The sequence below is a fragment of the Agelaius tricolor genome, unplaced genomic scaffold (assembly GCF_023055355.1).
Source record: "Agelaius tricolor isolate 1412-34295 unplaced genomic scaffold, bAgeTri1.0.p SCAF_13, whole genome shotgun sequence".
NCBI classification, from domain to species: Eukaryota; Metazoa; Chordata; class Aves; order Passeriformes; family Icteridae; genus Agelaius; species Agelaius tricolor.
The window spans coordinates 5,974,480-5,988,831 of NW_027269273.1; the positions used below are offsets into that span (position 1 = coordinate 5,974,480).

Sequence of the window (14,352 nt, forward strand, 5' to 3'; positions counted from 1 at the left end):
TTTTAAATTTCATGAAGATTTCCAGAATGAGAAAGTAAGCACCCCATCAGCCAAGACCCCCTCCCAGACTGTTCTGAAATGATGAAATTAAATATTCAAACTGGAGTTTCTGTGTGATGTCCACTCTTTCTGCTTAAGGAACATCCCAATTAATTGTACTGAAACTGAACCATTGGAGTTTATGCTGTGAATGACTAAACACCTCCACTTCTGCTATGTGACCTTACACACCCCAAAATCAGGTCCTATTTGGGTCATAGCTCACTGGGGATGTAAAGATTTGCATGACAGCCACTGTTTATAAGCTCTAACATGGTACTTGGGTACTTAAATCTAAATTTCTGTCTTTGGGGTTGAACCAGTCTGAACATGAGCAGCCCAATAATTTCTCATGCCCATCTCTGCCCTCTTCCCACTGTCCCCTCACCAGGAGCACGGCTGGGACACAGAAGGGAACATTTAAGCCATATTCCCACTCTGGCTCTTCAATCCTAAAAATTTTCTGCCTAATAGATGCTGAGCTTTGGGGATATGATTAAAACATTGCAGTCGTGCCACCTTTGGAGAACTGAGCATCAAAAATGTGCACATCTCATAAATGACACAGATTCTGTAACTGCAAAAATAGGACCATAGGATAATCCCTCCCCTCACACATTTAGCTACTCCTACACCTACCTTGATCCTACAACCTATCCCAACAAGGGTTCTAAGTAAAGGAAAATTCTAATGGATCAGCAGAACTTGTGGGATGGAGTTCATGGAGTTTGGCACTGGGACAAAGAGAAACTACCTTAAGCAGCTTTTGACTGAAGCATCCACACATGTCCTAACTCCAGACTTCAAAAACAAAACAGAAAAACAACCCAAAAAAAACCAAACAGGAGAAAAGAGAAAAAGCCAAGCACCATGAAAATGTTGACTCTGATAAACAGTCTAATAAAGAATTAATTACCTTTTTGCTCAGAATGACAACGTTGATACTGAACTGGAGTTTTAGTTTTGCTTCATTAGGTAATATCTGCCTTTCCCAAGATGGTTTTTCAAAGTTGTCATATTAAACTTTTTAGATTTTGGCAAAGGACTGAAAGGAAACTTGCAAGCTGAACCAAACATTTAAATGCCCAAACTGCTGTTACTTACCATTTTTTCAAAGGACAAGCTAATTTACCTTATATATACATTTATAACTGACATACTTTTGTAAATGTAAACATCTGATTTAGACCACGGCGAGCAAAAAAGCTGGTAAGTAAATCCGCATTATGTGGATTTTTACAAGTACTTGGAAACCCTTCACCTGGTGACACTAATCAGAGTGACTTTATTACAATTTAAGTGAGATGTTTCAGCTCATGACAGACCAGCATGGAAATTAAAGAGAGACAGCAACAACATGCACATGCAAAATCATAAAAAACAAACAACAAATGCTTTGTACATGAAAGAAATTTAGAAAATATAAATTTTTCACATGCAGTTACAATATAAAAAAAATGCAATGGAAGGCAGAAGATGGAGAACAGGAGTGGGGACACAGCTGAATTTGCTGAGAAACCAAGAGCAAACCCTTCTTCTGACTGCAGACTGGAACTGAGCTGCATGAAAATGTCAGCAGAGCAGAGCCCATGGAGCAGGGAGATGCAGTATGGAATTATGGAATGCCTGGGTTGGAAGGCACCTTAAAGCTCATCCCATGGGCAGGGCCACCATCCCAGGCTGCTCAAGGCCCATCCGATAACCCGGCTCCCCAAAGCTGAGCCTGCTACTCCCAGGCCTTCCTTGCTTTGATGCCCAATGTGTGGCAGAAGATTCCTTCCAGGTGGGGAAAAATTCCTTCCTTTTTATGGGCAAAGCAAGAGATTCCAATCACAGCTGCAGGAAAATCTGACTGACGTTACCTACAGTGAAGGCTGCTTAAAGAAGTATGGAGCCTGCTGCCATCTATGCCACATCCTTGGGTAAAAATGGACAGTTTCCCCCAAGAATTTCCAGGAGACAAAGAACCAGCAAGATGCAGTTCTGAGAAAACAACTTGGAGAATTGTATTTTACATCACAAATTTCCGAGCGAACGGGAAGGACAGCGTCTCTCCATTTGGGATCAGGAGTGGGTGAAGTCGTGTACAGCAGAGAAAAGGGGGAAAGTCAGGATTTCTGGAGAGTCTGAGGCAGATACTGTGTGCTGCATTAGAGTCTTCCCACTCAAAAAAAAAAGCAGGGAACATCCACCTGTGAGCATTACAGAGCTGTCGACTGGGAGGGGAAGCGTTTCTCCAGCTCCTCCACTACACAGCTCAAGTTCCCATTCTGCTGGTTGTGCTCGGCTGCGGCTTCTGGAGTCGGGAGCTCCGGGGCCGGGGCTGGCTTGAGCTTAGGGACGTGCTTGGGCAGCAGGTGGTTCTTGTCTATTTGGCTGTACATGTTGGCCACCGACTTCTCGATGGCGGCCAAATTCTGAATGTTTTTAAGAATTCCTTTGAGCTCCCGGCGGGGAGGAGGCTCTGGCACTGCGGCCGGGGCGGGGACAGCTGGCTGTTTGGCAGGGGATTTGGAATGCTTGGCAGGGGACAGGAGCTGCGTGCTAAGAGGAGATGGAGAGGAAGAAGAGGAAGAAGAAGAAGAAGGAAGAGAAACTGCGGGTGGAGGCGGAGGATGTGGTGGCAACATAGGAGGGGATGGAGGTGGTGGTGGCAGTGGAGGTGGCAGCTGTGGAGGAGGGGGTGGGGGCATTTTAGGTGGATCTGGAATGCTTTCTACATTTTCTTTGGTCTGAGGAGCTAGAAAACTTTGGCAAAGCGGTTTCTTAATCCTAGAAGATGGAGGAGTTGGCTTGCGAGTCGGTGGAGGAGAATGTTCCTGAGGGTCATCGTGGTGAGTGACGATTACAGCGGGGACCACGGCGGCCTCTGCTTCAACTCCTTCAGCACAGGGTGTTGGAGAGGACAGAGGGGAGGAGCGAAGGTGGGGAGAAGCCACCACGCTTTTGGGAGACTGCTCTGGCGCACTCTCTCCCTCCTGGACGCTGGCGCCGTGCGTGGGCGACCGCGCGGATTTCACCTCGGGAGACCTCACTTGCTTCATCTCCTGCAGCGCCTCAAACTGCCTCGCCTTCTCCTTCACAGTCAGCTTGGGGCCACTGATCTTTTGGAAGAGTGGACTGCTGACATCGTCACTGCTATCGGGGTTTTCAGCTCCTTCCTCCTTGCCCGTGAGTCTCTGCTGCTGCTGCCACTGGATGGGGTCCATGATCACCGGCCTAGCCAGGGACCCTGACATGTGCCTCCTGGTCAGGTGAGTGGGCACTGTCCACGCCCGGTGGCTGCCCCCAAAAGAGGCCTCTCTCCAGGCCAGTCTTGAAGGAGAAAGAGTATCTAAAGTATCGTTCCTTTTCCGTAGGAACCCAGAGGCAGCGGGGCTTTGAGGGAGACCTTCCACGTACAACGGGTTTCGGGTTGTTAGCGGGTTCTCATCGGACAAAAAAGTGATGTTACTCGAGGATTTGGGGAGGTTATTGTTCAGGGATCCATTGATATTGGATTGCTTGTGAGCCTCTATAGCACGGGAAGCAAAGCTGCTTATAACTCTCTGTCGGTCTCCTTCTTCTAAGACTGACTTTTTTCCCCTGCTTTGTTGGAAATGGTAGAGAAGAAAAAGACTTGAAAGAAAAGAAGATAATCACGTGTGAGGAAACATGCATGGACATAGGTACTTATGAGAGAGAGAAAAAAAGAACTTATGACATGAATCAGAGCCATTAAATCACTTCTAGCAAACTACAACCCAACAGCAGGAGCACATCTACTACTGGCAAGACATTTACTTTTGCATCTTCTTTAAGGGGGAAGGAAGAAAAATTAAAACAAGCTGCTGCTTGCTTTAATTTGAAGCTGCATAGCTACTTGGTGAGTTCAAAAATAAATTCACTTCTTGTTAAAAAAAAATCTCTTAGATTTCAAAATTATCAGTTAATATTGCGGCCTATCACCTAGAAACACTAAACATGACAGAAGTATCAATACGTGAATGAATTTCATCACTTGTGTGTATGAATTTCATCTCTTCATCAGGTTGAACCCAATGGAAAGCCCCTGTGGTTGGGTGACACCGAATTTCTACACCAAAAGTGGGAGGTCTCACCACTTTCTGGACTGCATCTATCACCTCCCAGTCCCTCATTAACTTCCTCCCTCAAATATTTTTAATATCACAGTCTTCTGAGCAGATTTGAAAATAAACAGTATTTTGAAAGGAATAGCCCCAGATTGCCAGGTAGAAAAGTGCCCTTTGAGCCCTATTTTAAATAATGCTCACCACAGGCTGAAATGAGATTTATTTTTCTCTCAAACTGTGAGAAATTTAAGATTTGGACCTGTGTCAGGCAGAGCTAAAGTACAACATGAGTAGCAATCTTATCTACCTGCACAAATTAAAATATAATTTAAGATTGGTTTTAGAGATGCCCAGTATTTTCACACAAGTTCTGAGTTGAAAATTCTAAGCCTTGTCTCTACCAAAATTTGAATTTTGGTAAAAGATTAGGAGAAAAAAAATGGAGTTTTCCATGATTCTGTGAATGCTGAAAGATAAAGTTTTTGGATCTCTTGGTCACATTGTTCTGTGGGTTTTGGTGCTGTTGTTTCATATCTCAGAAAACATGACCAAATCCAAATTAATAAAAAAATTAATCTCTGGTGGTTAAATAGTCCCTAGCAAAATTGGAAGGGAAATTTAAATACCTAGAAGGAGTTAATTAAGAGATCTTCTTTTTCCTCTAAGTTATTTAACATGTAAAAGTCCCCTGAGGGTTGTATTTAATAACAAAACACTTTTGTTTCTTAACTTTTGTTTCCTGTTTTGATCAGGGGACCACTCAGGCAGGGAATGCTCAGCTTCCCAATGTTCCAGGGAGCCAGGAGGACTGGAATTCCCACACTGAACCCAGGGATCATTCTCCCAGGGATCATTCTCTCATTTTTGTTTTGAAAAACACACCCAGCAAAGCACCACAAAGTGAATAAACTCTCCCCAGGCACTGCAGCTTGCCAGAGCTGAGTGTGCCTAAGGCTTCCTCTGGGCTGAATGAATAAAAATAATTTACTTGACACTAATTAGAGAATCCCAGAAGGGTTTGGATTGGAAAAGACCTTAAAGATGACCTAACTCCAACTCCTTGCCATGGCAGGGACACCTTCCACTGTCCCAGGCTGCTCCAGCCTGGCCTTGGGCACTGCCAGGGATGCAGGGGCAGCCCCAGCTGCTCTGGGCACCCTGTGCCAGGGCCTGCCCACCCTGCCAGGGAACAATTCCTCATTCCCAATGTCCCATCCAGCCCCGCCCTCTGCCACTGGGAGCCATTCCCTGTGTCCTGTCCCTCCATCCTTTGTCCCAAGTCTCTCTCCATCTTTCCTGTGGCTCCTTCAGGCCCTGCAAGGCCACATTTTGGTGACCCCAGAGCTTCTCCTCTCCAGGTGAGCAGCCCCAGCTGTGCCAGCCTTTCCTCCCAGCAGAGCTGCTCCATCCCTCTGCCCATCCTGGTGCCTGCCCTGGGCTCTCTGCAGCAGCTCCAGCTCCCTCTATAAAGGAACTCTGAATCCTGAAGCAGCCAACTTTGAGGTCAGCCAAGCATTGCATCTACGGAGAGGCGAGAGAAGCAGCGACTGAACTTGAAGGAGCCCCTCCAGCAGAAGGCTCATGCAAGGTGCCACCACCTTTCTGCCACTGGAGCAGATTATTTCAAAAGTTCCTCAGCCTCCTCCTCACTCCACATGAGGTCTCTGGGAGCTGAGGAGACCCCACCTTGTTTTTCTGTTTGTGTGGAGCTGTTTCCATCACTGAGGACCAGAGAGTTCAGGTTCTGTCAGCTCAAAGACTCCACAGGCCTTGCATGGGATTGGAATTAACAGCCAAGGAAGGTTTAAACCCAGCCATAAATCCATGAACTCCCAGCAAACCTCTCTGTTCACGCACTCAGTGTTGGTTTGGCTTTTTCTGACCCTTTGGCTTTAGAAATAATGCCCTTCAAGTTCAGCAATCACCCCTCCTCTCTCTGCTTCCAACAAGAGGGATAAAGAAGCACACAAGTATTGCAACTTCCCAGTAAATGTCTTTTCTGCTCAATGGACAAATAAAATATGAACTTCACCTTGCAAGGTTGGATGGGAATTGCTGGAAGGAAAATTAACTAATTTCTACCAGCTACAAATATTAAGAATATGAAATAAGCTTACTTACTGATGCCTAAGGATCCAGAGACAGGGAAAAATGAAAATGGTGAGACAAGGCAGATTTAAAACTAAAGAGCTTTGTTCCATTTCATTTGCTATAAACACCAAAGAAAGCAAACAAGACACTGCAAATGAAAGATGACAGACTTAGGACAACTAAAACGGGGAACAATGTACTAAAACTCATGAAAAAATGGCAATAAAAGACTTTTCCCAAATAAGAATTTCCTAAGGTATACCTGTGCCCTGAAGGAAAATATTTAATGGGGAAGAAAAAGTTAATTTGTAATTATATTTATTGAAGCCTGTTACTTTCTTGCAAATCCTATGGATTTTGATTTATCTTTGAAGGATTTTTGTGTTTAATCAGTTCCTCAGCATGACAGATAAGCCTTGGTTGTATGCAAAGATATCTGAGAGAAAATATTCCAACTACAGCACCTTTTTGGTACAATGAAGACTATTTTTTGTCCAAATTAACATAAAGCTAAGCCTCAAAGTCAATACTGCAGATCTAGGAACTGGCACCTCTTTGGGGCAGTGCTAAACCCCAAAAAACCTTTGCAGATAAAACAAAGCCCAATGAGAATTTTTCTGGGTTTAGCATCACACAATTAATTTCAGCAGAAATTTGGTTTAGTGTAAAAAAAGATGAATTTTATCCAGATGGCACCTCCCTGCACAAGGGTACAGATGTGACTCACAAACTGATGTGCTCCCATTCCAAAAAAACTTTATTTCACACGTTTTTCCTCCCTTCCTGCCCAAGCATAACTTGACAAAGGCAAAAAGCAAAAATTCAGCCCTTAGGAGAAACTATTCCTACTCCCAGCATTTTTTAGCCTCCTATTTACCCAGAAAAGCTCAAGCCCTGGAATTATTCCACATGAAGAGACTGCACCCAATTGTCCAAGAGTTAAAGCTCTGTCATGGCCCTGTAACATTTTATAAACTCCACCACATCAGCTGGAAAATTTCAACTTTCTGGGCAAAATAAATCATGATTGAAAACGGAGCAACCTTCATTTCCACCATCCCCTCACTCCCTACCTGCTCAAATATTACTCAAGCTGGGCTCTTCAGCACTCCTTGGTTTTCAAGTATAAACAGAGATGAAGAAGTGTGGCAAAGCTTATCAAACAACCCCCCCAATATCACACAAATAATAATTGGATGGAATATTTTCCCACTGAGAGTTAAATTGTTATTGGAGTCCATCAACTTCAGGTTTACAGAGGCATGAAAAGAGTGGCAGCCTTGCAAGATTATTATTTTATGAGCATGTAAGAGGTAAAAGATGAGTTTATTGAGCTACCAGGGGTTTCTCTGCTTTGATAGTTCCCTTAATTTCAATATTTAAACAGGTTTAAATTTAGAACAAAAACCCCCAACAAACCAAACACATCTTACTACAGGAAATGAAGACTTTGGGGCAGCAATTTTCAGGGAATTATCATTTCAGATGAGTGCAATGGATAAGAATGAATTTTATTGGATGTGTTTAGCCAACAGCTTTGGAAAACGTGGAGTGCTGGCCTGGATGTGCCAAGGAATCCAATCCTGGCAGCAGTGACCTGCTGCAGGATCTTGCTCTTAGGAAAACCATCTGGTGAGACCATTTTGCCCACCTAAAGTCTGTTAAAGGTTCTCCCATGCATTACAAGAAGATTAAATTGGTTTTTTTCCTCCTTCCAGAGCCAGCCTATGCCTTTTCTGGCTGTTGGAGAACCCCAAGCAGCTGGGGAATGAAGGAAACCTTTTGCACAGAGACTGCATGAAGCGGTTTTGTAGAATCCCAGAATAGTTTGGATTGGAAGGAACCTTCAAACCCATCCCATTCCATGAGCAGGGACACCTCCCACTATCCCAGGTGGGCCAGGGCAGTGATTTTCTGGATCTGGATGGATCTCAAGGAATACTCACATGGTGCTGTCTCCAAGCTCCTCATAGAGGTTGTTGGCCGCGGCTCCGGCCGGTTTTCCTGCTGGCAGAGCCATCTGGATCCTCGCAGTCTTGGCACACTCAGCCTGCCGCCTTTGGAGAGCCACGGGGGGAAGGAGAAACACTCATCAGAAACACCCCAAAACACGCCCCAAAGAAAGCCAAAATGGGAGGTTTTCTATGTTCTTGGCCTGTGGTTAATAAACACCCCCTGGATTTTGTCTTCATCAAAGCAACAACATGATTATCTTCTCCTGGATTTATCAGCTCCCAGTTCTGTTTCGGTGGAATCCCAGAGCTTCCCAGATCCCAGCATGGTTTGGGGTGGGAAGGACCTTAAATCCCATCCAATGTCACCCCTGCCATGGCAGGGACACCTTCCACTTTCCCAGGCTGCTCCAAGCCCCAAAATCCAGCCTGGCCTTGGGCACTGCCAGGGATCCAGGGGCAGCCCCAGCTGTGCCAGGGCCTGCCCACCCTGCCAGGGAACAATTCCTCATTCCCAATATCCCATCTAAATCTATTTATTTCAGTTTGATGCCAGTTCTCCTTGTCCACTTCCAACTCGTTTTTTCTTAATGGAGTTGGCTGGGAAATTTCTGTTCAATGAATGGTTCATCCCAAAAAAAACCCTTTTTAAAAATTTTTTAAAACTATTTTTTTTAAATGGAGTGAAATCACAGTGGAAAAAAATTCTGTTCCCTGTCTAGAAAACAAAGCTCCTCGTGGGGGGAGCACCACCAGGGTGATGTGCCTGATATACCCCAATGACCCCAAGTAGCCATAAAAATAAATCACTTTTAAACTCATCACACCAGGAGTTCAGGAGCAAGTTGACTATAGGGATGTAAAAACCCCTTATATTTAATAAATGTTGAGAACAAAATTTGTCAGTATTCCTGTGCAAGTTGGAAGAAGCAAAGCTGGAAATAAATACTTACTCTTTGAATCTGTATGGTTGCAAAAAAAAGAGATAAAAAGGAAGGTTAAATAAATTCTGCTTCCAACAACTGCCCATAACAGTGACTCTAACAGGAGTAATAAACTACAGGCTACTTAATTATTCCACACATCAAATTCCAGAATTAATGACTTGTTTAAAGAATCAGAACTTCCAGAGCTGAACAGCATTTGGCTGCTATTTTTGATCCCCTGGAAACAATTCTGTAGTCAGCAGAAATACGAATTACAGCAGGGAATGAAAACAAGACATGAAAACATGAATATTTCTCCAGTTTTTTCTTAAGCAGACACATTTTTAGACTTGTTTCTTTATATTGAATTATTTTTATATAACAATATAAATAATGTAATTATTATTTTATTTATATTTTCTCATCTTAGCATATTTCAAAACTGTTTAAAAATACTTTTAATAATGAAGGAGCATCATTTTTGGTTATTATTTAGAAGATTGCATTCTTTTGTGATTATTAAATGATAAATAATTTATAAGTACCTTACAGGTTTGTGCTGGATACTGGATTTCAAAGGAGTCATTTTTAGATTTATTACTAAAGAAATATTTTAGGAAAAATCACGAGATTCCTTTGGAAAAGGAGTGAAAAAGGCTGGAATGCAAAAACAAACCACGAGTCTCAGGATTTTAATTTAACTCTAAAATTCCTTTCATTATCTTTGGATAATGAAATATAAAAATAAAATAAAAATACAATTTTATTTGTATTTTATCTGAATAAAAATACAATTTATTTGCAATGGGCTGCAATAAATCCAACTCCAAGTCACATGTCTAGATTGGAAAAATGGGATTTTTGGATGAAATTAATTTAAGCAGATTCCTGAGAGCTCCTAAAAGAGATTGATGATGTTTAGATAATCTAACAGATGCCAAGGAAACATGAGGCTGCTTCACTTCTTTAAGGAATCTGCAATTCAGATAATAGCCACCAATGAATTGCAAGATGAACTGACTTATGGAAGCAATTCTTCCACAGAGTTCTGGGAGAGGAAGAGCAGTTTGGGAATGATCTGCCATCCCAATGGTGCAGAAGTTGGTCAAGCTCTTCCAAACTTCTTTAAAAGGCTTTTTCTCCTCATCCAAAATGGAGAAAAGGGGCGTGAATATGATCATTAATTAAAGAATTAATCTTCCAATAAATGGATTTATAAATCTATGAACCAGAATATAATGTATATGTAAATTTGTGAATATGATTTTTAAGTAGAGAATAAATCTATGAAAATATATAAAAATAAAAAAATGAATAGATATGGAGCCTTTAAGTCCAAATGCAGTGATCTTAAATATGAGTAGACCTGAAAATTTTAGTTGAAAGGAACTTGTTGCAGATGTTGATTTGAATTAATTTATCAGCCAATTACTGGAATCTCTTCAGTGTATAACAGGCAAGAGGAAATATCAAAAAGTATCTCCAATGTTGCCCTACAATGGTAGAAAACCAACTTTCCAGGAAACATTTGCAATTAAGAAGCTGGGAAAAAATATTTTAGGATTTAAGCAAAAACACTGGAATCCTCTAATTTGATTTGATTAATTTCTTGAAAAAGCACCTTTTTCCTAAATATTTTTTAGTTTTGGAATGGAATTCAGGTCTGATTCTTCACTTCTGTGTCCAGCACCTGGATTTTGAGCCGGTGTTTTGGCACAAAAATCCTGCACCGTGTTAGGAAACCCAGGATGCACTTCCCACGTTCATCACACCAAGCATTGAGCAGCCCTTGTGGTGAGAAGGGGATTAAACCCAGAAATTACTTTATATACTAGAAATCTAGATAATACATACAAAATATTACAGAAATACGCAATAATAAATAGAAAGTAATCTTGAAAAGATGAGTAATTGTTGAAGCAGCTCTGCTATGAACTGCAGCACCTCTACTAGGACATTACAAGCCCTGGGATGTCACTGTCGTATCTTCTGAAAAATCCTCTTTGCCCAGGATTCTTCTCCTGGGAAGCAGAGAAGCCTCAGAGGAAAAGAAAAACAATATAATCTCATTTGCTTCTCCTGTGTTTTGCTGCTTTGGAATGTGGTTTGGAGATTGTTTATCCAACACGTGGATTGTTTTGGCTCAATGACCAATCACGGTCAGGCTGTGTTGGGACTCTGGAAGGAGTCAGGAGTTTTTCATTAGTATCTTGTTAAGTCTTTTGTAAGTATCCTTTCTCTATTCTTTAGTATAGTCTAGTGTTGGGAAGGATGAAAGTTGGACAAAAAAGTCTCACAGATATGAGGCTTGGCAGAAAGATTTTTAAATGTAGAATCTGATGAAGGAATAGAAATGAAAGCAAGTTTTGATATAGAAGAAAATAATTGCTCAGCCAGTCTTACTAGATAACCAAAAAGGCAAAGGGTGTGTTAGTTAGAAGGGGTTTTTATGGCTTAGAGCAAAGGATAAACACACCTCAAACAAGAAGGTGTTTTTACCAAGCAGAAAGAGAGCACAGGCAAACAAGCCTGCTGATGTTGCGAGTAGAAAAAAGGTCTCAGAATTTTCCACTGCAAGAAAACTGAATTACAACTTCTACCTTAAACTGTAATGCACTAACTTTTAGTGATTGGAGAATAGTAACATGAATATGGTAATAACAGTAGTTATGATAGGCTATGGGTAATAGTTAAGGTATAGATTGGTTCTACTGTGTTAAGATGCTCAGCAAAGAAAAGTCTATAATGCATTGTAACCAAAAGAAAAGTTTATAATGCATTGTAACCAAAGGAAAAGTCTATAATGCATTGTAACCAAAAGAAAAACATATAATGCATTGTAACCAAAGGAAAAGTCTATAATGCATTGTAACCAAAAGAAAAGTATATAATGCATTGTAACCAAAAGAAAAGTTTATAATGCATTGTAACCTAAACTAAGGGTCTCCAGGCCTGCCTGCAGCTGGAGCTGACAGCTGTAGGCACAGGCTCTGTCACCCACAACCCTGGACTGCTGTAACCTCTTGGATGGAATAAACTGCATTTTGGAGAGCTGCCGGGAGTCCCACATCCCTCATTTCAGCTCTTACAGTTTAGTATAGCGTTCTTTAATACAATATAGTACCATAAAATAATAAATTAGCCTTCTAGGAACATGGAGTCAGAGTGATCATTTCCTTCCGGCCATGGGGGACCCCAAAACCACTCAACTGGGAGAGGAGGAGGAGGAGGAGGAGGAGGAGGGTACTCACTGCCGGTAGCTGACCATGACGATGAGGATGGCTGGCATGCAGCACAGGATGATGATGACAGCCAGGGCCAGCAGTGCCCCCTCCGTGTAGCCCACGGCCTGCGCCTGCTTCTTCACGTTGGCCACCACGTCCGGCGTGCGGATCTCCAGGATTCGCCCGCCCTGGCCCAGGTAGGGCTGGAACTCCTTGTTGATATCCAGCAGTTTGCCATCCAGGAACCTTTTCAAGGGCACAAAAACACCCCGATATTAGGGTCAAATTCATGAAGAGAGTTTTAATTAGGGCAGGTTAATAGCCCAATAAAGCACATGCGTTGTCTTTGTGGGCTTTGGGATAGTGGCAATTCCCTGTAAATCCCAGTGCCAGGGACAATTCCAATGTACTTAACACCAGGACACAGTTTGAACACTGAAAAGGAGGGGTGAGCTGAGCTCATCCTGATTTCCAGGGGCACAAAGTTCTTGCTGGCATCACAAAGGCCTTGCTTTGTGCTTTTCCTTCTCTGCTTTGATCCTGAGGAGCAACCAACCCTTCCTGGACTGTCAGTGTCACATTTTTTGAAAAACCCCTTTGCCAGGATTTCTTCTCCTGGGAAGCTGAGAAGGCTCAGAAAAGAATGAAAACAGTAATTATCTGATTGCTTCTCTTTCTCCCTGTTTTGCTGCTTTGGAATGTGGTCTGGATATTGTTCACCAACTGGTCAATGTTTGATTGGTTTCATGTGAATTTGTTTTATTTAATGACCAATCACTATCAGCTGTGTTGGACTCTGAGGAGTCACAAGTTTTTCATTATCATTCTTGTAAAACCTTCTGTCTGTATCCTTTCTCTTTCTTTAGTATAGTTTAGTATAGCCCTTTTTAATACAATAGACTATAATATCACAGAATACTAAATCAGCCTTCTGAGAACATGGAGTCAGATTCTCATCTCTCACCTCATCCTGGGGACCCTCACAAACACCACACTGGACACATCCCTAAGGACCACTCTGCCCAAAAGATCACCAAGGCAGTGGTGGAGTCACCCCCCATGGAAGCGTTCAAAGAACCTGAGGATCTGGCACTTGGGGACACAGGCAGTGGTGGCCTTGGCAGTACTGGGGAATTTTTGATCTGGTGACCTCAGATGTCTTTTCCACCTTTAATGATTCCATGGTTGCTGTTACCCTAAAATCAGACAATTTTTAGAGGATTTGCTGAGTTCCTTAGGGAAATTCTTTGGCTGGCTGGACAAAAAATACATTGTCCAAGGCTTCAACTTCTGAAGGAAAAGTCCTTGGATGACTCCAGAAGTGAGGATTGAGTGTCTCACAAGCTGCCCAGCTCCAAAGACCAAAGCAGGAGATGTGTTAGGATGGAGGATCCTAAAAGGTGGGAGCTATAGCAGAATTCCAGATCCTTACACATACAGTGGTTCTTCTGGAGAAAGACGAGGGAGGAAAAACCTCCAGAAAATGTCAAATAAAAAACAACAAAAACTTCCATAAGTATTTTTGTGTATAAACTCTGAATGTCCAAAGAAAGCCTGAGATAGCTTTGATTTCTTTACTCTGATCATGGACAGAAATTCCACTCTTCAAAGACCTTTTCTTCAAGGGCAGTAATTTCTTAAAATTGACTTCTCCTCAGATTAATTCCCTGATAAATCCTCGTATTATTTCTTGTCCCTATTTTTTTATTTTGGAATTTTGGGGAGAATCCACTCTGCTCTGGGCGTGTAATGGATGAACTGGATCTTATTACAGGCAGAACAGCTCGTCCTGAATAATGAATTTGGGCTGGTTTCATGATACTGAGGGAAAAGGGGCTGCTCACCCCCACTCTCACAAAGGTGTCTGGAAGAATAATTCCCATTCCTGACGTCTTCCACAAACCATTTCCTTGATACTTGAGAAAAAATCCCTTTTCCAACCTAAACAACAGCATCAAGTGGATAGAAACATTCTCTTCCTGCTCACTAGATGTCACTGGTGCATGTCCCACGATCTTGGAGCTGGCAAAAGCCTTCCCAGCAGGAC

The 14,352-nt window shown here is 42.3% G+C and overlaps 1 protein-coding gene across 3 annotated transcripts in view; it reads right to left on the reverse strand.

Annotated features, from left to right (window-relative positions):
* The window catches only part of PCDH15 (protocadherin related 15), a 642,625-nt gene that overhangs the window by 13,042 nt on the left and 615,231 nt on the right, over positions 1–14,352 (reverse strand). For all 3 annotated transcript variants that reach the window (XM_071438580.1, XM_071438579.1, XM_071438578.1), the window contains 2 exons: positions 12,333–12,551; positions 8,150–8,260 (listed from right to left, as the gene is read on the reverse strand). In XM_071438580.1, coding sequence (XP_071294681.1) covers positions 8,150–8,260; positions 12,333–12,551 — 330 coding nt within the window. The remainder of the gene's footprint in view (positions 1–8,149; positions 8,261–12,332; positions 12,552–14,352) is intronic.